General features: G+C 43.6%; 1 protein-coding gene across 2 annotated transcripts in view; it reads left to right on the forward strand.

The window, feature by feature from the left end:
* Positions 1 to 22,984, forward strand: part of dennd1b (DENN/MADD domain containing 1B) — a 107,285-nt gene that overhangs the window by 24,396 nt on the left and 59,905 nt on the right. For both annotated transcript variants that reach the window (XM_083558155.1, XM_083558154.1), the window contains exons 3-4: positions 2,269 to 2,312; positions 22,476 to 22,525. In XM_083558155.1, coding sequence (XP_083414281.1) covers positions 2,269 to 2,312; positions 22,476 to 22,525 — 94 coding nt within the window. The remainder of the gene's footprint in view (positions 1 to 2,268; positions 2,313 to 22,475; positions 22,526 to 22,984) is intronic.

Consider the following 22,984-nt stretch of genomic DNA (forward strand, 5'->3'; position numbering starts at 1 on the left):
TTTTTCTTCTCTCGGCACTGGTTCTCATCCTCTCACCCATAAAATCAGCATAAAATTGACCCGACTCTGCCAAATTAGACGGTTTTACGCTCCCCGGGGAGACGGATATTCAGGCTTTGTATATGCAAAAAAAAAACTTGTGAACTTTTTTGAGCGGATTATGTAACGCACTTTGCTCTTCACTTTTTCTCCATCCCCCCACCAAAGTCAGGTTATTTGCACTGCCTGAAAGTGGCACGGCTTCCCATCGATGATGGACTGCAGGGAAGCGAAGAATTTGAGAGTCTGAGGGATGTTCACGTGACGAAAGTGCTCGAATGTAGTACTAATGGATCTAGTAGGGATCTCGATGCATAGCCTACGATACGTTAAATATACCTACATTATGATACGATACGATACAATACAATACATTAAATATACCTATGATGCAATGGAGTTCGATCTAATTTCGATTCGATTCAACAAAATGTTCTTTAGTGCAATATGAGGCAATGGAAAGAAATATGGTACAGAAAGTTCCAGGGTTTCTAGGGGGGGAAACCTGTTTAAAAGGGACCAGTATAAAATCTTAAATGATTTTAAACAGGTCTTAATTTTCCCACGTTCCTGTAACGCTACCTATAATGCACACTGAAATGTTAAATGCTCCTGCAGCACTTTTGTGTTTGTTTGTTTGTTTGTTTCCATGGTTCTGTGGTGGTTCGCAGGTCCAAATATAATTCGCTGCGTTGCGACTGTAAACGAGACCGACATGCAACACCCATTCAGCTTTCAGTTACTTACATGGATCTCTTTTAGATTGTACCACAAACAGAAAAGGGGAATTTATGGAATTTACTTGGAAAAAAAAAATTTGGGGCTTTTCTGTCTCCAGGAAGATGCAGCTCTACCTCTGCCATGTAAATCTGTATCCTACGTGACTCTCAGAACACGCCTCGGCCTCAGTGTCACGGAAACGCATAAAATATTGGTCACTTTGGTCGCTTTCTAAATAAAGTACACCACATCTACAGATAACGTTTAGAACGATGCATTGTGATTTAAACACCAACGCTGCACACCTTGCATCACATCGTTCACTAATCAAGTGAATCTTACCATCCATGGATTCTAGTGTAAAGGAGGTCAGTGTTAAGACGATCCGTGCTGCTAACAAATATACATTTTTAGCATCAAACGTTAGTCCCTAGAAGATCTCTAACGAGTAAGCCAGCGACCACAGGGGCGGCAAACCGGCCCGAGATAGTATCTGGGAGATGAGTTTCAACTACACTATATGAAGAAAAGAATTGGGCACACAATTGTATAAAATTTGGATGCTGGAGCTCGAAAATGTTTCTTCAGTTGAACTAGGAGACTCAAACCGGAAGATATGGTGTACATTGGTTGGACGATGTGGAAGATCTCCTGCTCTTTGGGACGAATTGGAACTCTAAATGCACCCCGGGCCTCCTCACCCTCCTCACCCTCCTCACCCAGTACCTGACTTTACTACACCTCTGTGACTGAATGAGCACAACCCTCCACCAAACCCTAACATCTTTCCAGAAGAGTGGAGGTTATTATGAGAGGAAATGGGGAGCAAACGTTCAGTGTTCAAAAATTATATGGACGTCATGGTCAGGTGTCCACACACTTTCATCCACGTAGTGCAGGCTGCTTCATATTTCAGTGCTTGTCCTTGAACCTTGAGCCAAATATTTTTGTGTAGCATACGTGTGCAACAAGCGTCATCGATTCGATAACTCGAGACCTGTTGTATATTCCCAGCCAGTTGCCTCATGGTTGTTTTATGTATATTTGTAATTCTTGGAGGGGATGTAAACGTTCTTTTTTCTTCCCTTCCTTTGTTATTATCACTTTCTTGGAACACATGGCACCAAAATAGAGATGAAACGATGCATTAATTGTTATATATTATAATGAAAGTATTTAAGGAATGATCTCATGGCGTAACGATTCAGATCCCGATGTCTGCTATTCGGAGCATAACAATGGCGATACCACCAATTTCCTGCATTTTATACGTCTGTGGGCTTCGGCGTGGACTTCATGCGATTAGCATACGCAGATCCGCTCGTGCTCCTGCACTCTGCCGCAGTGTGCCGGCAAACAGGAGAAGACACCCTTTGCACACCCCCCCCCCACACACCCCCCCCTCCCCCCCACACCACCACCACCACGTTCATTAATATGTATGTGCTCTGAATGGTGCGCATGGCGTTGTGCAGCCACTGATTAATGCTGTCTGTCAATTGCTTACAGATCCAACAGTGCTGTGGAAGTTCCCCCAGGACTTTCGAGACCAGGTTGGAAACAGCGCAACTTTTTTTTTTTCTCTTCTTTCTCTCTCCCTCTCTTTCCCTGAACTCCCCTCTCCCTCCCTGTCCTTTTTCTCTCCTCCCTCTCTGCTCCCTTTGCTCGTTTCTGTTCAAATGGACCTCAAAACCTTATCCATGTGACCCCCCCCCCCCACACACACACACACACTCTTCTCTCTTTCCTTATGCTCTGCACCCCCATTTCTTTTCATCCTCCTGTATTCCTTCTACACCTTCACCTCTAATAACCACTAGTTATAAAAAAGAATTAAGGGGAAGAAAACAAGGTGCAGGTCCATTTCTGCCCCGAGAAAAGTGGCAAAAAAAATGGAAATCAAGTGACTTTTAAAAGCCATCCATTTGAAAGCGATCGTAATTGACTTTATATGGGAATTGATGCAAATTAAATGGGAATAATAAAAAAAAGTAAAAGTCTGCAGGATAATCTTGGTTAAAACAACCAGATTGAATGTTCTTTCACTTGAATTTCTACTCTGCCCATTCATCAATCACTGTAAAAATTCAATCAACGTAAATTTCCCCAAATTTCTAACGAATTCTTATAAATTCCAACTCGGAATTTCTCAATTCCCAAGATGAAGTTCCAACAGAAAGTTTCCTGAATGGTTCCGGAAATTTATCGGACATTTTTCATCCCTTTGCAACCCTACGTATTATTGATATATATATATATATATATTTGGGCTATCAGTCGATTAAAAAATGTAATCGCATGATTGTCATGAGTGAACTCGAGATTAATCGCACCTTCAATCAATACTTTTCGAGTGTTAATTCTCTAATCAACATGCGCATGGAAAAATATGAATGTTTTATCCAAATGCACGTTTATTATTAGCGAAACCAAACTCAACATGGAGCACGAAGACAAACGATCCTTGCAATAGTTTTAAAGTAACGATGACGTTCAAAACAACGCAAATCATCAGGACACCAAACGGAACTTTTGCTACGTTTCCACACGGACGGTTTTAATCGCTGGGCATGTGCACCATAGTGGGATTTTTCTTGATTGATTGAAAAATAATATTGATATACGAGTGAAATAAGGGCATCGTTACTAAATGGAGGTTTCAATTTCGCCTCTTTGACGTTTATTTTTTTATAAAAACGGTCGAACAGAAACACACTGCATTAATCGCTAGTTCATAAAACCGGTGTCGCTAAAATGGACTTGTGTTAAGGCACACACACACACACACACACACACACACACACACTTACACACTTACACACGTTGACATTCTAACATTATGACCGGTAAAATGACGTGAATAACGCTGATTATCTCGTCTTCATGGCACCTGTTAGTGGGTGGATATATTTATTAGGTCTGCAATTGTCAGTATCTATCAAAAGTGGTCCAAGGAAGGAACAGTGGTGAATCGAGGTGTTATGTCATGACGTTGATAGATAGATAGATAGATAGATAGATAGATAGATAGATAGATAGATAGATAGATAGATAGATAGATAGATAGATAGATAGATAGATAGATAGATAGATAGATAGATAGATAGGTGTGTGTGTAAGCATAAGTAGAGTGAATAAATATAAAGGCTATAGCAGTGCAGGGATGTGTGGACATCGTTAAGAAGTACAGATCGATGTTCTAAGGCTATGGCATCGAAGAGGTAATGTGCAGAAGTGGAAGGTTATAAGATTATGGCATTTAAGAAATATGCAAGCTGAATAAACAAGTTTACTATATGTTTATGCACACATTATATACACATGAATGTGAAATGTTGGGCAGAATGTACAGTGAGCATATAAAGATATAAAGATATCTATAGATAAAAATAGTGCAGATGTAATGAGTAAAAATGATATTATGTAATATGTATTGTTCAGAGGTTATATAGTGTGAATAGATATATAGTGTTTTTATTGATCATTTTTTTGTTTGTGATCTAGCGGTGTAGTGTAGAGTCCAGTAGCGCTCGACGGGTCAGATCTGTTTTGGCAGCAGAAGTGGGACTAACTAAATATTAGACAGGTGGTCATAATGTCACGCCTGATCAATATATATATATATTTACAGTATTTATATAAATAAGCTCCACCCTTCTGGGAAGATGTTCGGCTGGATCCCACATTTTCTTTTTTAAAAGGTTCACCAGGGACTGTACTCATGTAGAGAAAAGCGTTTACGCTTTGGAATAAAAAACAAACAAACAAATGATTGACAGTCAGAAATACATATTAAAGCTTTTAACATACGAGCGTTTTGCTCTTTCTATTCGTTCCTCAGTAACTCGTGAGCCAAAAGGACTCTCACTCTTTAAACGACGTGCCGTTTGCATCAGCGCCGCCCGCGGTCCGAGATCCCGGTCCGGTTTTAATCAAGTCTCCGTTCAGTCTCATTTCCATCGACCGCCTCTTTCGCGAGTGCGCGCACGTTTTTACCCGACCGCCCTAATTGGCTCGGCGGGAAGGAATCCCGATACATGAGTGATTAGCCGAGAGCCTAGCGTAGACCGATAGGCTCTGAAATTCAAATATCGAACAAGTCCTGTAGCCACCACCAGCACGAGGCACAGGGAAAAAAAAGGGGCTAGGTTTGTTTATCATTCATCATCTTTCCCTCATTTCACTCGAACCACACAACTGAGGATCGTGCAAGGTGCTAACCGTGCACAAACGCAGAACACGTACTCGATACATTCAAACCGCACCTACGCTTTATGGACAAAAAGTATTGGGACACCTGGCTTTTCCAGGCATATGTGGTTCTTCTACAAACTTGGAGGCACAAACCTGTTCCAGCATTGTTAGCCAGCTCTATGAAGATCTGCTTCACATGGATTGGAAGAGCTCTGACCTCAATTCTGAACACCTTTGGGATGAATGTGAATGCTGAAAACACCCCAGGCTTCCTCACCTCACTTCCATCAGGTTTTTTTTGGTCTGAACGACCTTCAGATCTACCCCACCCACCCTCAAACATCTAGTGGAACATCTTCATAGGAGAGTCGAGCTTATTTTAAGAGCTAAAATGAGATGATTGAAACTCTTTGTGGTAACAGTTTGGAGAAGAACCACAATATAACTGGAAATGTCAGGTGTCCCAAAACTTTTGTTCAAATAGCGTCTCTTGTATGTTACAATAACAACGAAGCATCTCATTGTAATTTCTGTTCCTAAGTGTTTATTTGAATCTCATTTATTTGAATTTGTTTGTTCTTTTTTTCCCCTTTCTTTTTTAATTCCCTTCAGATTTGCGCCTAATTTGAACACTTTAGGGTTTAACATTAGGGGTCAACCGACTTGTTTTTTTTTTTTCTCTGGCCGATGCCGATATTAGAAGTCAGTGCAGCCGATATATACACAGTACAGACCAAAAGTTTGGACACACCTTCTCATTCAAAGAGTTTTCTTCATTTTCATGACTATGAAAATTGTAGATTCACACTGAAGGCATCAAAACTATGAATTAACACATGTGGAATTATATATGGAATTATATACATAACAAAAATGATAAAAAGTTTGCCCGATTAATCTACCAGCCGATTTCTGCATTGTTCCTGGATTTCATGTATGAAATGTATTAATACAATGAATATTATAAACCAGACTTCTCTAATCCTTGTAGAATATTTGAATATTCATAAATAGAATATTCAGAAAGGACTTTCATTAAAGTACAATAGAGAGCTTGGTGCTGTTTGAAGAAAAAAAAAATGTATTAAGTATGGGAATGTTTATGGTAATTATGGTGGTCATGTAAAAGACAGGAGGCGGAGCTGGAGGTAGCAGAGCTGAAGATATTGAGGTTTTCGTTGGGAGTGACGACGATGGACAGGATTAGAAACAAGTTCATTAGAGGGACCGCGCATGTAGGAAGATTTGGAGACATGGTGAGGAGGCGAGATTGAGATGGTTTGGACGCGTGCAGAGGAGGGACATGGGGTATATCGGTTGGAGAATGCTGAGGATGGAGCCACCAGGAAGGAGGAAAAGAGGAAGGCCAAGGAGGAGGTTTATGATGTGGTGAGGGACGACATGCAGGTAGTTGGTGTGAAAGAGGCAGATGTAGAGGACAGGGGGGTATGGAGACGGATGATCCGCTGTGGCGGCCCCTAATGGGAGCAGCCAGGAGAAGAAGTAGAAGAAGGAGAAGGATTTTGAGAGCGTGGTTTAGAGAGAAGGCTGCACCACCTCACACAAAGTTTTTTGAGTCACTGACTAATGTTTCTCGGACTCATTTGTGCTCTCAGCAGAAAAACTCCACCGATGGATTACACGAAGCCCGATGCGGTACACCGCTCCGCCCGATGAATAGCTTGCATTTTATTTTCGATTGGGCAAAATATACAGTCGGTATAAACCACAGTTTGAGACGAAAGCCTTTGAACCGGTAGACGAAGCAAACGAGTTATTGTCATCACTGTAACCGGGAGCTTGAGAAAGTCTTGGAGAAGCTTGTTTGTCGCAAGAATCCCCCCCCCCCCCCCCCGCTCCCCATTCTGCCTGACGTTTGCAGTCTCGCAACTGCTTACGCCGAGAAACTGTAAGAAAACTGTAACGCTGGCACGCTCGCATCAACTCGACAAACAAAGCGCCGGGTCCAGGGCTTCACACGCTCACGCTTTCTTCAGATCCCAGGCTTTTGTTCAACGCCTCATCTTAGAACAATGTTTCTCGTCGAGGAAGGATTCAAGACCTCGCAGGTCTCCGTTTGGCTTTTTTTTTTTAAACAGGAATTAACCAGCTCCATGAAGATACGGTGTACATTGGATTCAAGATCTTGAGTGGCCTGCTATGAAGCTTTGACCTCAACCCCATTGAACTGGAATGTCCGCCTCCTACACCCGTACCTGACTTTCTCTGAATGAGCCTGAATCTCCACAAGCACACTCCAAGATTTCATGGAACATCTTCCCAGAAGAGTGGTCACTATGCGGAAACAGCGACGAAAAATAGGCTGTTCAAAGACGAACCTTACCGTCAGGTGTCTACAAAACCTGGCTTTGGGTCTTCCGAGCCAGACCCAAAGCCGAGCACTTCTGGCCACGTCTCGTGTAAAATAAGCTTTATATGCTGCTGAGAAGCAGGAAGACTCCAAAAGTGGCAAAGTACACAACTGGTGCCAAGCAGTCGTCTCTGAGCCAGAGATGATGTCCTGTCAATCATGCAGTCAATTTCATGTCTTTTTCGCTGGGCTTTGTAGACCCCGCTGCAACTTCTGGTCAAGTAGATATATTTGGGAGAAAGAAAAAAAAAAGGCTTGCTTCAAACAGCATCCTTTCCCCTCAAATATGCGCAGGACGTGCGGCACGAGGTATCTACTTGTAAGTGCATGACAGAAAAATTCCATCACCATGCGATTGTCAGGCCAGTCAAATCCCAGTCACTACAGTCGTATGGATTTGATGTCTTCTCTTCTTCACTCTGAAATGTCGTTCAACGCACCACGCATACAACAATCCTTTTATTTTCGACTGCTTTCAAATACCGTGGAGATTTCTGTTGAGAGGCATCTTTTTTGCTTGGGGATTTTGGTCAGATGTTGACGTCCTGCAGGAAGGCCTAGTGTCAGGGTGGCGTTTCGGTTCATCCGAAAGCTGTTCAGAGTTTTTCTGCTCCAACCTGACCACGCTTTCATAGATATCACTTTGTGCATTGCCATGCTTTGGGCTTCCTAGGACGCAGATGTGCAGGTAGTCCCAGATTTATGATGATGCGTTCGGATAACTTGAAAATATCCCAAGTGGACACATGACCCATGGTCTTTTGCCCATTGTAGTGTAAATGTTCCACCAGTAATGATTCAGACTGGAATTCTGTTTTTTGGTGGACAGGTTCGAGTTGCAAAGAACTCGATTCGCACCATATTGTGGCTTCATTCACATTGTCGAAAGGTCAGTCCTGACTAAAAAAAAAAAAAAAAAAAAAAAAGACAGAGGGAGAACAAATATGAGTAAGTACTTGTTTTTTTGCCCAGACTTAATGATGGTGCGCTTTGAAGTCGTTTGCAGTGATGCTGCAGGCTCTGCCTACTCCTTAACAACAAGTGCAACAACTAGAACGAACGAAGAGGGGGGAGTAATAAGAAAACACACCTTGTGGTTGGAGGAAAAACTATGCCTTAAAAAGCATCAGCGGTCTGATCTTTGCACAGCTCCTTTTTTTTTTTCTGCCTTCATTCTGTTTTTTACTGTTTTGTTTACCAGCACGGTTTCTGTGGTAAGATGGCTATTTTGCGCAATGTGTACAGATGGATCGGTCTTTTGCAAGTCCACATAAAGCCTCTCATTCAGTCGCCTCATTACCAGGATTAAGCTCCTTTTACTCTTTGTAGAGATGCTCCTTCTGTAGCAGGAGAAATCCCTTTTTTTCCTCCCTCAAGTTAGCCAGCATATGGCAGCAGCAGACCCAATCTCGGCAGGCCCCCTTTTGTCTATCCTGTTATTGTTGCGGGAACGTAATAACAGTTGTAGGCCGTAGATAGGGGTGGAGGGGTTAGTTTACCCCAGGGGAGCAAGGGAGGGAACTAGAGAGGGAGAGAGAGAGAGACTGGAAGACATGGGTAGCAGTGTGGATTATGGAAATATGGATTGATTTATTTTTTTTTTCTCCCCCCACCTCTCTCTTTCTTCTTCTCCTCTTTTGCTTGCTAGAATAGGGGGCTCTAACTAATCAGGGAACAGACTGCAGACTGGTACCAAGAGGCAGGAAAATATGAGGTGCAAGAACCTCGACCCATGAGATTTGCTGTGGTGCTGGTCATCCACATCTGCCATGTGGTCAGGCCAGAGAAATGTGGCAAAGCCATTGTTTTTGCAAATGAAGGAGCCAGACGGAAAAGCCTTGCAAAAGCAGAAAAAAATATTTGTGAGTAAATAATGGGTCACTGGACTGCATGGACATCAAGGTTTTTAAGCAAATTTATTGGTTTTACAAACCAATCAAGAAGGGATGCTATTTAGCCGACATCTGGACATGTCAGAGGACATTGGGGTTCTTCAACCCCATTGAACACCTTTGGGATCTCCTGGAGTGCTGAATTTGCACCAGGTCCTCTTGCTGAACTCCCCACAGGCATGGCCCAAAATCTAAAGGAAACTCTTCCCAGAAGAATGGATGCTGTTCTAGCAAAAAAAAGGAAATGGGGAACAACCCCATGTTAGTGGATACTTAGAATTCCATACTTAGGAATCCACATGCTTTTGGGCGTACTGTATAGTGTGTTCATCAACTGTGTTCATCATCCATCATCTGTAGAATTAACAAAATTCCAATACCAGCATTAGATATAATTGCGAGGACTCCTTAAACATGTCTCAGCCATCAGATCAGAACTTGGGCAGGTGGGACAACTGATGTCGCTGATGAAATAAGTCAATCTTTAAAATGACAAAAAACAATAAAAAATCACTGAGGCTGGAAAATCCCAGTTCCCTCTGTTTTTATTCCACTGCCTTTGCCATGTTAGTCCCAGACAGTGGTGTTGTGTGGATAAGTAATGGTCCTATGGATGTGGTACACTTGCTGAGTCTTGCTTGTTGTCTTAATTAAGGACACACTCTCAGTCACACAGCACCATTCCTGCGAAATTCCTGAAGTCACTTTTGGTAGTAGCAGTAGTTTCGCCGTATGCCAGTGTTTGCCAAATATCTTTAAAAATATTTTAAATTGAGTCGATCCTTTGTCTTTGCAAAGCCGTGAAGTGATGTGCTCCGGCCTCTGGGATTCATCCCCTCAGAGTCCCAGAAAGCAAATATTTATCTGTCTATGACACAGTGTTCAATCACATGCCCCGAGTCTGACATTTCATGATTGGTGGCCCTCTCTTTACACACACACACACACAAACACACACACACACACACACAAACACACACACACACACACACACACACACACACACACACACACACACACCGTTCTATGATGTTGATGGCACCCCCGGGGGGACAGGCAGCCAGCGGAGCATCATCCTTAAACAACCAGGGGTGATCTCTTTAACACGTTAGCATGAAGGACATGTGAAAGCAAAGCCATGATTGGGGGGGAACAACGTGGCAGAAGTTGGAAGACCAGGGAGGAGCGAGGGGTTGGGGAATGCCTATGATTCCATTTTCTCCTTCAGTGCACACCCTGACAGCAGTCCTGCAAGTGTGCATTCTCTCTGCAGCCCAGGGTTGTGTTTTTTTCTTTTTTTTCCCTTTTTCTCCCACATCCAGGATTCGGGTCATGGGCAGAGCAGTCTTAGTGAACTGGCCTTTGTATGCCATGGTTTAGACACTCGCAGCTCCTGATTACCCTGACCATCCTGGCAAACCTGAAAAAATAAAAAAAAGACAAGGAGAGCAGCACTCTACTTGTTTTTGACAGTTGTGGACTCTTCGCACCACCACAACTTGTCAAAAGTAATGTAATATTTTGCTCACCAGTTTCCAGGGAGGTCATATCAATGAGAAATCCAACGCAGTAGCAGTGGAGACTTTCGAGAGAAACACCGGACACCCGGAATGCAGTATATTGGTGGACACTTTTATCCAGATTGATATACAATTTAGGTGTAAGGGCCTTGCTATGGGGCCCACCAGTGATAGCTTGGTGGTGCTGTGATTTATTCTCACGACCCTCCGATCAAAAGTCCAAGATCTTAACCTCTGAGATACCGTTTAGAAAGCCAACGAATTATGGCTTTGATTGCTAGTATTAACATGAAATTCGAAGCTTTTGATGCTGATCTTTGACTGAAGGACTAAAGCCCTGTAGCATATCTGGCCTTAGGTAGAGCTGAAGCAAGCATTATTGCTTCATTCTCTTCTCAGTGATTGGTTTCTTGCTCGTTTCATTTGAAGATCACCATCAACGCATAATGTCCATCTTGCGGGTTTTTTTTTTTTTTTTTTTTTACTTTTTCCGGCTGTTTGAAATGTCGCGGCAGTGTCGAAGAAAGTCGCAGTCACATGACTAAAAATGCATTGTTTTTGAAAGCCTCTGTTTTTGAAAAAAACCGATCCAGTTTGGAGAGCGTTTTGTTGATCAAGAGAAAACATCATTAAAAATCATTAGTGTAGACGTGGCCACAGACTCATGACTAACTAAACCAACCTATAACACTGACCACACATTTGCATTGGAGTCATCGCTGTACGTATGCTCACGTTAGCCAGGTTTCATGTTGCTAAACTACTCACTGTTGTCTGCCGTCATTGCACGCAAATGCTTGAAGGTCGTTATAGAAGAATAGATGCAGGAGCCACTCAGGCTTTAAAGTGTGGTTGAAGTAGCTTTTTACAAGATTCGCATTCTATAATGTAGAAAATGACATGGGGTGGAGTTTTTTTCCCCTGCTTCACACGTCACTCAGAGGTGGCGAATAACATCATTACAACCTGCAAATTGCCCCTTACAGGGCACCCCGAGCACAACACAAGCCCCAATGCACCAATATGTGCACCAGCTTCCAGCAAGTAGTCACATTTTTTATTATGGGCAGACATTGTCTTCACCTTTAGGAATGGTAAAGTTCACTGATTCATATCACGATGCATCGTTTTTTTTTTTTTTTTTTTTACATATTTGCATTGGTACAAAACCGTAAATGACTTATAGCAGCCCTGAGAGTCACATAGGGCAGTGGTCCCCAACCCCCGGCACCGACCAGTGGGTCAATTGGTACCGGACCGCACAGAAAGATTACATAACTTACATTATTTCCGTTTTATTTTGGAAAAGGACCGGATTCTCTCCACCACATCTGTCTATGACTCACTCTTGATGCATGTCATGATGCCTCAGTCACATGTCTTACCTCCTTACCTCCCTTACCCCTACCTTCCTAAAGGGGGTGCTCCGGCCGCTAACACATAATACATTACCGCTAAACTGAAACCCCCCAAGCTGGCAAAATGAACAAAAAACAACACAGTGGATTCACGTTTATTATTATATTTAGAAAATACCAGTTTTTGTGCCGGTCGTATCATTTCATTTTGTTGTATTTATCCGCCACACCGTAATGGCCGGTCCGTGAAAATATTGTCTGACGGTAATCCGGTCCAGGGTGCAAAAAAGGTTGGGGGACCGCTGACATAGGATACAGATTAACATGGCAGAGGTAGAGCTGCATTTTTCTGCGGACAAAACAAACAAAATAATCATTAGATTGAATATTTTTTTCTTCTTTTTTTGGACTACAACGGCCTGTTTGTAAAAGGGGCTGAATTGTATCCCATTGGATCGACAGCTGCTGTATCTTAAATGTATCGTATCGTCGGCTATGCATTGAGATACGAATCGTACCGACTCAAGTTATAGATATTCCCATCCCTGCTTCACTTTATTAGAATTCCTTATTGCTGGTATAATAACCTGCACTCTTATGGGAAACATGTTCTACTCGATTTTCTTCGATTTGTGCTCATTCGGCCACAAGGGTGTTAGTAAAGTCAGGTACTGATGGTGAGGCGAGGAGGCCCGGGGTGCACTTAGCGCTCCAATTCATCAGTTAAATATCTTTAGTGCAGGCAACTGAAGAGCTTTCAACCCGTGTGAACCGTATCTTTATGGAACTGGCTTTGTGCACAGGGGTTTTGTCGTGCTGGAACAGATTTGCGTCTGAAGGGAACACTAAATAAATTCAAATGCATCGTATAGAATTACGACTTTGGGGTTTTTCTCAATATTGGGTACATACCAAACGGTAGTAAGTTCTTTTAGACAATTATGGTGATAGACGACAAATAAATAAATAAGGGGGGTGTAAAAAATTCCCTGTTCCGCAACGGAGGCTTAAGTGGCTGTTGTGGCTCTCTGTCTGCCAAGTCGCAATTATTTTCCGAAAGTGGATGAATCCCTTGATGGTTGAGCTCCAGTGAGAGTTAGAGGGAGAGAAAGAAAGAAGTGAGAGAGAGAGAGAGAGAGAGAGAGAGAGAGAGAGAGAGCAAAGAAGTGACTGTGTTTCTACACACTTGTAGCAGCTGAAAGAGAGAGAGAGAGAGAGCGAAAGAGTGAGCGAGCTTTCCAATGGGAGATGACAGCTTAAATGCTGAAAATCCCCCAGGCCACTTGGCACTGAATTAATGATGTTTCTGGCTCCACACTTTTGGGGCATATGTGGTTGAAGCTTCGGCTCAGCCCAGAAGAATATCAGTTGTATCATAAGAAAGAAAAAAAAAAAAAACGTTCGCCTGTCACTCGCTAATTTATTCAGTGTGGAGATTTTTATTTATTTTTTTTTTGGGAGAATATCCTCCTCCTGTGCGTGCTTTTCGTATTCAGACTTGAGGATTATGTCCCACTCGACGAACGTGTTCATTTACGGAGGGAGGAAATCGTCGAGTACGGGTGATTTAAATGGATCAATATTGGGTCGGACGTTTGTTTTCGTAAAGAACGTGACTCCGAAATGCACATAAATAAATAAACCCGAGTACGCTGAAGCTGGTTTGTAGAAATGTCAGTGCTTTCAGAGGGTTGTTCCACATGCCCCAAGAGGCTGCACGGACCCGAAAAATTATGTATTTTCACTTAAGCTTTGGATTGCAAAGCTGTGAAAACAAAGTGGACGGGGCAAAATTGGACACGGCTTTTCTAAAGTGGAGAAAATGTGTATGTACGTACCACCCGACATATTAGGGGTGTAACAGTATGGACCTCTGTTTTCAAGTTTTCACAGTTCAAGTTCGGTACAGTTAGGGGGGAAAGAAATACAAAACAAAAATGCTTGCTTTATTATTATTAATAAAATAGAATAAATTAATGCAGTACGCATTTTTATTACAGTGCATCCGGAAAGTATTCGCAGATTCTATAACCAATTTCCCATAATGACAACAGGAAAGAAGTTTAGCTTGAAATCTTGCACATTTATTAAAAATAATAAAAAGATATTCACAGCATTTGTCATGACACTCAAAATTGAGCTCAGGTGCATCCCGTTTCCACTGATCATCCTTAAGATGTTTCAACAACTTGATTGGAGTCCACTTGTCAATTTAGTTGATTGGGCACAATTTAAAAAAATTTTGCACACACCTGTCTATATGAGGTCCCACAGATAACAGTGTCCGAGCACAAAACAAGCCATGAAGTGCAAGGAATTGTTTGTAGACCTCTGAGACCGGATTGTATCGAGGCACAGATCTGGGGAAGGGGACAGAAAAATGATTGCAGCTCCAATGAAAGGTCCCAATGAGCACAGTGCCCTCCATCATCTGTAAATGGAAGATGTTTGGAACCACCAGAAGCAGGCCGCCCGGCCAAACTGAGTGATCGGGGAGAAGGGCCTTAGTCAGGGAGGTGACCAAGAACCCGATGGTCACTCTGAAAGAGGTTCAGCGTTTCTTTGTGGAGAGAGGAGAACCTCCCAGAACAACAATTATCTCTGCATCACTCCACTAATCAGGCCTGAAGGAAGTCACTTCTCAGTAAAAGGCACCTGACAGCCCACCTGGTGTTTTGCTAAAAGGCACCTAAATGACTCTCGGACCATGAGAAACAAAGATTGAGCGATTTGACCTGAATGCCAAGCGTCATGTCTGGAGAAAACCAGGCACCACTCATCGCCTAGCCATTACCATCTGTAAAGTAAAGCATGGTGGTGGTAGCATTATGCTGTGGGGAGGTTTTCCAGCAGCAGGGACTAGGAGAATAGTCAGGATCGAAGGAGGGATAAATGCAGCATTGTACAGAGAGTGAGACTTCCTTGATGAAAACCTGCTCCAGAACCCTCTGGACCTGGAGGCACCGGTTCATCTTTTAACAGGATAACAAACCTAAAAACACAGCCAAGATAACAAAAGAGTGACTACAGGACGACTATGTGAATGTCCTTTAGTGGCCCAGCCAGAGCCTAGACGATTGAACATCTCTGGAGAGATGTGAAAATGGCTGTGCACGCTCCCCATCCAACCTGCTGGTGCTTGAGAGGTTCTTCAAAGAAAAATGGGATAACAGCTCAGAAATGTATGTGCCAGACTTGTAGCATTATATTGAAAAAGACTTGAGGCAAAGTATTGAGCAAACGCTGTGAATGCTTATGTCTGTGTGATTTTAATTTTTTAAATTTGCAAAGATTTCAAACACACTTCGTTCACGTTGTCATTACGGGTTATTGTTTGTAGAATTTTGAGGAACATTATGAATCTAATCTATTTTGGAATGAGGCTGTGACACAAGAAGTGAAGCGCTGTGAACGCTTCCTGAATGCACTGTAGATTGACTGAATTACGCAAGCAATTAAACAGATTAAATGAAACGAAATTGCGAGTCGGAAAGTGGCGGCGTTCGGGGAACTCGGATTGTAACTATGTTCTGCACATAAAAAGGATTGCGTTCTATTCACACGTGCGCCGTTCCGAAAAGCTTTGTCCTTAAACGGCTCTGTACGAATACGTGTACCATTGCACTTCTAAGATATATATATATATATATATAGGAGCATAAGTCTGAAGCTGCACCGAGGCTCACACTTCCCCTTTACTACATTCGGTTCAAGGCAAAGCCTGCACTTATCAAATGCACAGCAGAAAAGGTGGGAGGTCGGGGGAAAAAAAAGAAACAAAACGGGCGAGCAGACGGTGTACGATTCAGGAAAAAAAAACAACGAAAAGGAATGTCCGTGGGAGGATGCACAACAATCCAGAGAGATTAAACCCCTAACTGGTTTCAGCTTTGTATCAGGTCCCGGTGCTGAGAGAGAACAGTGGTGTGATGAGACCTAGCGCTTCGGGCATCGCGGCGTGCGATTCTATAGGATCGGGTCGCCCCGTCGTTCCGACGTGCCTCATGGCTATATAAAGTGAAAAAAAAATCAAAATCAAAAAATGGCAACAGTAGAAGAAGGATAAACGAACACGCCATTCCACCAAACTTGCCGGTGTCATGTTAGTGGGTGTTTTGCGCTGGTAGGAGTGTATCAGGTGGAGCAAGGTTCGCGCGCTGTTTAAATGCTGCAGCGTCACGGCCGGGTTTGAGAAAAGTCCGCCGACCGAAAATATCCATCCAGCAGTGGCCCCGTGGTCACAAACTGACAACCGACGGAGGCTAGAAGACGAGCGTGCATGGAGGAAGACGAGCTGCAGTCTCAAACTGTCCACCTACGAGGTTTTACCAACAAAGCGAGCGTGCTACGAGTTGACCGGTAAGACGCGGTTAAATCGCTAACGCACTACCGCATTTTCACTGTCGCTGCAGAAGTGACCTTTAACCTGCCGTTATATTTAAACGTGACCGCTCCAGGGACAGAAGTTTCAGAAAACACCTGACCATCCCCCACTCGCTTTTAAAATAACCTCCACTCTTCTGAAAAGATGTTCCACTGGATTTTGTGGAGATTTGCGCTCGCTCAGCCACAAAGGTGTAGTAAAGCCCAGGCCCTCATGTAGCTGAAGTGAGGAGGCCAGGGGGTGTGTTCCAATTCATTCCAGAGGAGTTCAATAGGGTTGAGGTCAGAGCTTCCAGATCTTCCATCCCATGTAAAATATATCTTCATAGCACCGGCATTGTGTACAGGCTTATTTAGAACAGGTTTTGGACTCCTAGTTGGAGCAAAGGGAACATTTTAAACTGAAAACAACAACAGTGACTTAAAATGTGATTGTTTACCGCCGCTGTTATTTGCTGCATTTAGATTTAGCGTTTGTTCGCACTGTTTTAATCGAATCCGTCTCACAGATCCAGTGCGACTGTTCCGTCTCCAGCTCTACCTCTGCCATGTCAATCTATTCTATGATGTATGTTCTAACGGTTTATTTACCTTGAAGCTGCTCTGATAATCTATATGCCTATTTCATTAAACCCCAGACTCTGGCAAGATCAGCGATTTTAAGTCAAATTTTTGTACGTTTTCTCGCTAGTAACATCACCAAGTAAAAATTTTTTTTTGCAGTGTGTGCCCTTAAACCGTAGCAGCAATATTAATGGGTGACATTTTAGCCCTGCAGTCTGCTGTAGGAGCAAGCGCTGTGGCTTGGGTGAAATTCTAACCTTTTGTGAAACTGCTTAGTGGAACTGGAAATCTCATTAGATTCGATGCAGCGGGAATGCAAACGTATCGCATAGCGATTTTTCCCGCGATGGTTTGGCAATACGCGAATTTGACCACGCTCTCGAACCCCGAGCTAGTATCTTCTGCTCGAGCTGATTCGTAGGGTGCCGGGTTCAGTATCGATCTGCGTTTGACTCACTTCCCATGTCCCGTGGCCTTCACAGTCACACGGGCTGAACACACAGGGAGATATCGGATGCGGTAAGCACCGTGCTCCATCACCACCACCATCAGAATCCCCAACTGAGGGAATATCATTCGGAAGAATAATGTTTGTGCCCCTTAACAGTTCCAGAGGCTTATAGAGCCTTAAAGCCGAAGCTCATTAAAGCCGTTCTGGCCCAACAAATTACTTAGCCTTATGATCTATGGCCAGGAAGCATAGATACGAGGTAGCCGTACGTGATAAATGGCCGACTCCAGTGTAAATGCGTTTGTGAGCTTTGTGGTTGGTGTAAATTACAGGTTACAGTTAGCGATCTATTCCCACACGGAGCTTTTTGCCTAGTTTGTGTGAGAGCTGGTTATTGCTGGATGAGTTGATTTATGGTGTGATTGATAGTTTTATGGATGGGTGTTTTGTTTGATGGGTTGATTAATAGTTGGGCTGATGGACTAATAGAAGTTCGGTTAATGGAATTTGTGATTCTCGATTTGTTTGAGGATTATTTTATATAAAGTGATTTATTTCTTGTATGCTGTGGTTTCATGTGTTTGATGGAGGTTTTAATTGATGGGTGGTTTGATTTGGTTTGATTGAATAATTGTTTGATTGATGCCTTGATTGATGGGTGATTTAGGGGATGGTTTGACTGAGTGACTGTGTATATGATTGATGGTTTGGCTGGTGGATGGATTGGTTGATAAAGGGCTGGTTGATCGGTGGTTAGATTGATATAATGTTTGGCTAATGGAAGCTTTGATTGAAAGTTTGGTTGGTGAATGGATTGAAAGAATGTTTCTTTGATGGATGGTTTGATTGACAGAAGGTTTGGTTTGATTGATAGAAGGTTTGGTTTGATTAATTGGTTTGATTGATTGGTTTGGTTGATAGATGTTTGGTTAGTGGACGGATTGATTGATTAATTGTTTGATAGCTGGTTTGATTGATGGCCTGTTTGTTGGCTGGTTTGATTGATGGTTAGATTGATGGATGCTTTGATAGAAGTTTGATTGATTGATGGTTCAGTTTGATTGAAAGTTTGATAGATGTTTGGTTGTTGATGGTTTAAACGATGGTTTGATTGATGGCTTGGTTAATAAAATGTTTGGTTTAAATGATAGTTTGTTTGGTAGATGTTTGCTTATTGGTTGGTGGATAGTTTGAGTAATAAAAGGTTTTGTTGATAGTTTTAAGGTCTGACTGATTGAATGGTGGTTTGATTAGTATATTGTTTGATTAATTGGTGGTTTAATTGATGGATGGTTTTAACTAATAGATGTTTTGAATGTTTTGTTTTTGGTTTGATGGATTTACGGGATGGTTTTGAATGGTTTGTCAGATGGTTTGATCGCTGGGTGCTGTACCATTCGCATTAGAGCGCAATTAGTTCACCTTTGGTGCAAATTTACATTCATTTTCATTGTTCAACTTAAAAGAACCTGGAGTAATATATGAATCTAGTGGAGTCTATTTAAAAAAGATAAAATAGGCGTGCCAGATCTGTTTCAAGCAGGGAATGCGAATGTATTTTAAGTGGCCTGTTTGGGGGCCGATGGACCTTTTGTGTCACAGTAGCCAAGGGCCTTTGTAGTTGCATGCATTATGGCCTGGCTTTCTGTGGCAGAAGTGAGAGGGGGGAGAGAAAGAAAGAAAGCAAGAAAGAAAGCGAGAAGACCTAATTGGGGAAGGGGGAGCGTGAGGCTGCGGGGTCCTGCATTGATCTGTGGGGAAGATTCAGGGCTGAACCTGTCACTAGGACTTCTGTGCCATCAGCATGGTGGCTGTGCCAGTCTTACACACACACACTCGCATATCCCCTGCTGGCGACAGCTCCACAGTGGCGTGTAGACCTGCTGGCTGGCAGAATTTTTAAAGAGCATGGAGGTTTAAAGACTGAAGCCCCTGGGGAGGAATCCCACCAGCTTGAGGAGGAAAAGATGGGAATCTCTCTCTCTCTCTCTCTCTCTCTCTCTCTCTCTCTCTCTCTCTTGGTGTTCTCTCTTTTTCTGTCTATCTGTCTGTCTCTCTTCCCACCCTGTGTCTCATTTTATTCTCTTCCCCTCTCCCCCCATTGTCTTTCACGTTCTCTCTCCCACTGTCTCATCGTCTCCCTATTCCCATTTTCCGACCCTCCCTTTCTTATTCCCCTATCAATCCCAACACTCACACACACACACACACACACACACACACACACACACACACACACACACACACACACACACACACACACACACAGAGTGTCAATAGTTGTCTTGTGTGTGTGTGTGTGTGTGTTACTCTTGCATTTCTCTTTTACCTAGTAGAAGCAGAACGCTGCCAAGTTCCTTGCTCACATTTCAAACCCCGGGCCAGGAGACAGACTCTCCCACCATTCTGTCTCGCTGTTCTCATTTAAATATGCCGAGCTCGAAAGCTCCTGACACACACACACACACACACACACACACACACAGCTACACCGCGAGCAAGCCCACCACTCCGCTGCAAGCTTTCTAACCTGGCAAAGAAAGAACGGCTGCCACTTCTTGGGTTATATTGTGATACACGGAATACCGGAATAGATTGTAAAGAGGCAAAAAAAAATCCCTTCCAGACAATTAAAAGAAAAGATAGAGACGAATAAGAAATTAATAATTGTCATGTCACCTTTTTACGGCGGGCCAAAAGCAATGTCGGGTCACAGAGTCGATTTTATTACATTTTTTCCCCCCACACCGTGCAGTCCGAGGAAGGAAGAGGGCCGAGGAAGTCGACATGCGGTGAGGTAATAAATGAAGTTAGGTGGAGAGAGGGAGCGCAAAAGGGGTGAGGAGGACGCGCGAGAACGGGAGAAGCTGTGATAGTGATAGTCGCAGGCCTCCGCAGGGGGAGTTGGGCGGAATGGAGCCTCCTGTCTCGCTGAGTGATATCCCTGTCTCAACAGTATCTAAATAATGCAGCCCTCCGAGTTCAGCCTGCCGCCTCCAGTGAGTTGTAAATGTATTAGCTGCTTTATATTCTTTTGTCTTCGGGGAGAGAGAGAAAAGAGAGAAAAAAAAAACCGGTCAGGAGGAAGTGAAGGGGAAAAAAAGGGAAAGGGAAACAAATGCAACACCACCACGCAGTGTCTGTGTGCTTTACCCAGCCTGCCTTTATTCACCTGACGCGTTGCTCGTGTCGTCGTTGCCCTGATCACCTGGAGCAAGGAGCAGGACGGAAGCGGATGGCTGCCGAGCGGTTCTATGAAATTGGCCCTATATTATACACCTCCGGCCAGGATGTCAGAAGGCAGTGGGTCGTGCGACGTCACATGACAGACGGACACGTTAACAGGAAAGCGTGAGCTGCGACGGATTCGGGGTCGCCCAGTAAGAAGGCGAGGAGTACCCCGCTTTTTCATCCTTTAGATCCTTCTCATGGACCGGCATTTGATTTTGCACGTGCAAGACTCTTGTTCGTCCTCCAAACGTATTTTTGCCATCGGCGTTCTCGTATTAACAGCGAACGCTCGGGTTGTTTTGACCGATCCGGAACCGGGAAAAAAGCAGGAACATATTGATGGCCGCATTTATAGCGGCTAATAATAGCGGCGCGCACATACGGCGCGTCGAGCTCGCCTGTGTGCGACTTATTTAAAAAAAAATAATACACCACACAAACACTTGTACAGTCACAGGCCGCAGCAAGACAAGACAGTCTGTGCCAGTTCTCCTCCCCTGCCAGATCCTTCAGTCGTCGTCTTCTGCTATATGGTTCACTAGTCTCCCAATCCCTTTCCCCTCACACCCCCACAACCAACCAACCAACCAAGCAACCACCACCACCACCACCACCACCCGCCTCTGCCACCTACTGAGCTGCACAACAGCCAGTCATCAGCTCTGCACTCGCGCACACAAATAAAAACACGCTCGAACGCCGCACCCTCCACCGTGGCAGCTATCTATATACGTGTGAGGGCCGATTGCTGGCGGTTCCCCATGGCTAAGCTGTGGTGTGGCACCAGCCAGACGGGGCTAACCCATATGGTGGCGGGCCGAATGTGGAAATCCATATGCTGCCGGTGCAGGGACGATCCCCATGGGGGGGGGCAGGGGGTGGTAAAGCCCCCTCAAGGCCGCTTTCTCCTCACCGATCCACTCACCCATTGTCTCTCCAATCTTCCAGCAACCTTCGGCTGCGTCTCAATCCTCCCCTCCATCACTCGCTCCACCCCAATACAATCCCCCCACCCTCCCCCGTTCAACCTTGCCGGTGAATGAAGTTAATGGTAGCTAATTATTTTAAGCCGCCGTGAGCACATATTGCATCGCCATCACTTTTACACCGTCTCGTTATTCTTAGTTCTTTTTTTAATTCCTCTTCTTCTTCTTCTTCTTCAAAAAACAAAACAAAATGACAAACGTTTAATTGGTGCCGTGAATCCTTAATAAGGTTTTAGTTTCAAAGCAAACTATCCTGTGTATGTGTTCTTGTGTGGGCGTGGGTGTGTTTGAGATCACGCGCATCTATGGGTATCGGTTAAAGCCGTCCGTTTTAATTTGCTCGTAAGGACCAATCGATCAATCGCTCGCGCTCTTTCGCGGAGTCATTAGACGATTTTAGAGACGCTGCCGAAGAGACAGTGGCGCTTACTGTCGAGGGCTGGGTTTCTAATGGTTTGGAAGCAAAAAGAATAAGGAGAAAATATGGGTGAAAAGAGGGTAAAAAAATGGACGTAAATGAGTTTCTGTGGTGGGAGGGGTGTAAGAGTTTTGCCTTTTCATATATATATATATATATATATATATATATATATATATATATATATATATATATATATATAAACACACACACACATGATTACAGGCTACATGCCTGTATCCAAACTGTGTTTTGTGTGTGTGAAACCTCCTGTAGGGAGGTGATTCACTGTACACTCCCCTGCGTAATTTGTATTATATGGTGTTCTCTTCCTCCGTTTTGTCGCAGGAGGTCCTGCAGACGGTGCCCAAGTTCTGTTTTCCATTTGATGTCGAAAGGTAAGACTTCTCTTCCTTCTTTAAACCCCTTCTCCCTCCACTCTCTTTTCTTTTATTGAAAAAAAAAAAACATACGTACCTCCGGTCTTTACGCATCTACATACGATATGAAACGCCCCGAACGTACTTACAACAAGGAAGTCGGTTTGTCTGTGTATGGTGTGTGTATAAAACAGTGCGATGGGTGGTGGAGGGGCATCATAGGGATCCTGAAAACCGAAATGTGTAAAAAAAAAAAAAAAAAAAACACGTGCCTTTGTACAGTTTTCCCAGGCAGTGAGAGAGCGGGAGGGGAGGAGAAAGAAAGAAAGAAAACAGCGTACTTCTTGCAGTCGGAGCCTAACTGCTGCCATCTAGTGTCGAGAGCGAAAGGAAATACTTCAACACACAAAAAAAAAAGTTTCAAAATCATCCAGTCTCCTCAGCAGCCTCTCTGTTTTATTACCGAGCAGCGAGATA

Source organism: Silurus aristotelis (assembly GCF_946808225.1).
Source record: "Silurus aristotelis genome assembly, chromosome: 13".
Lineage (NCBI taxonomy): Eukaryota > Metazoa > Chordata > Actinopteri > Siluriformes > Siluridae > Silurus > Silurus aristotelis.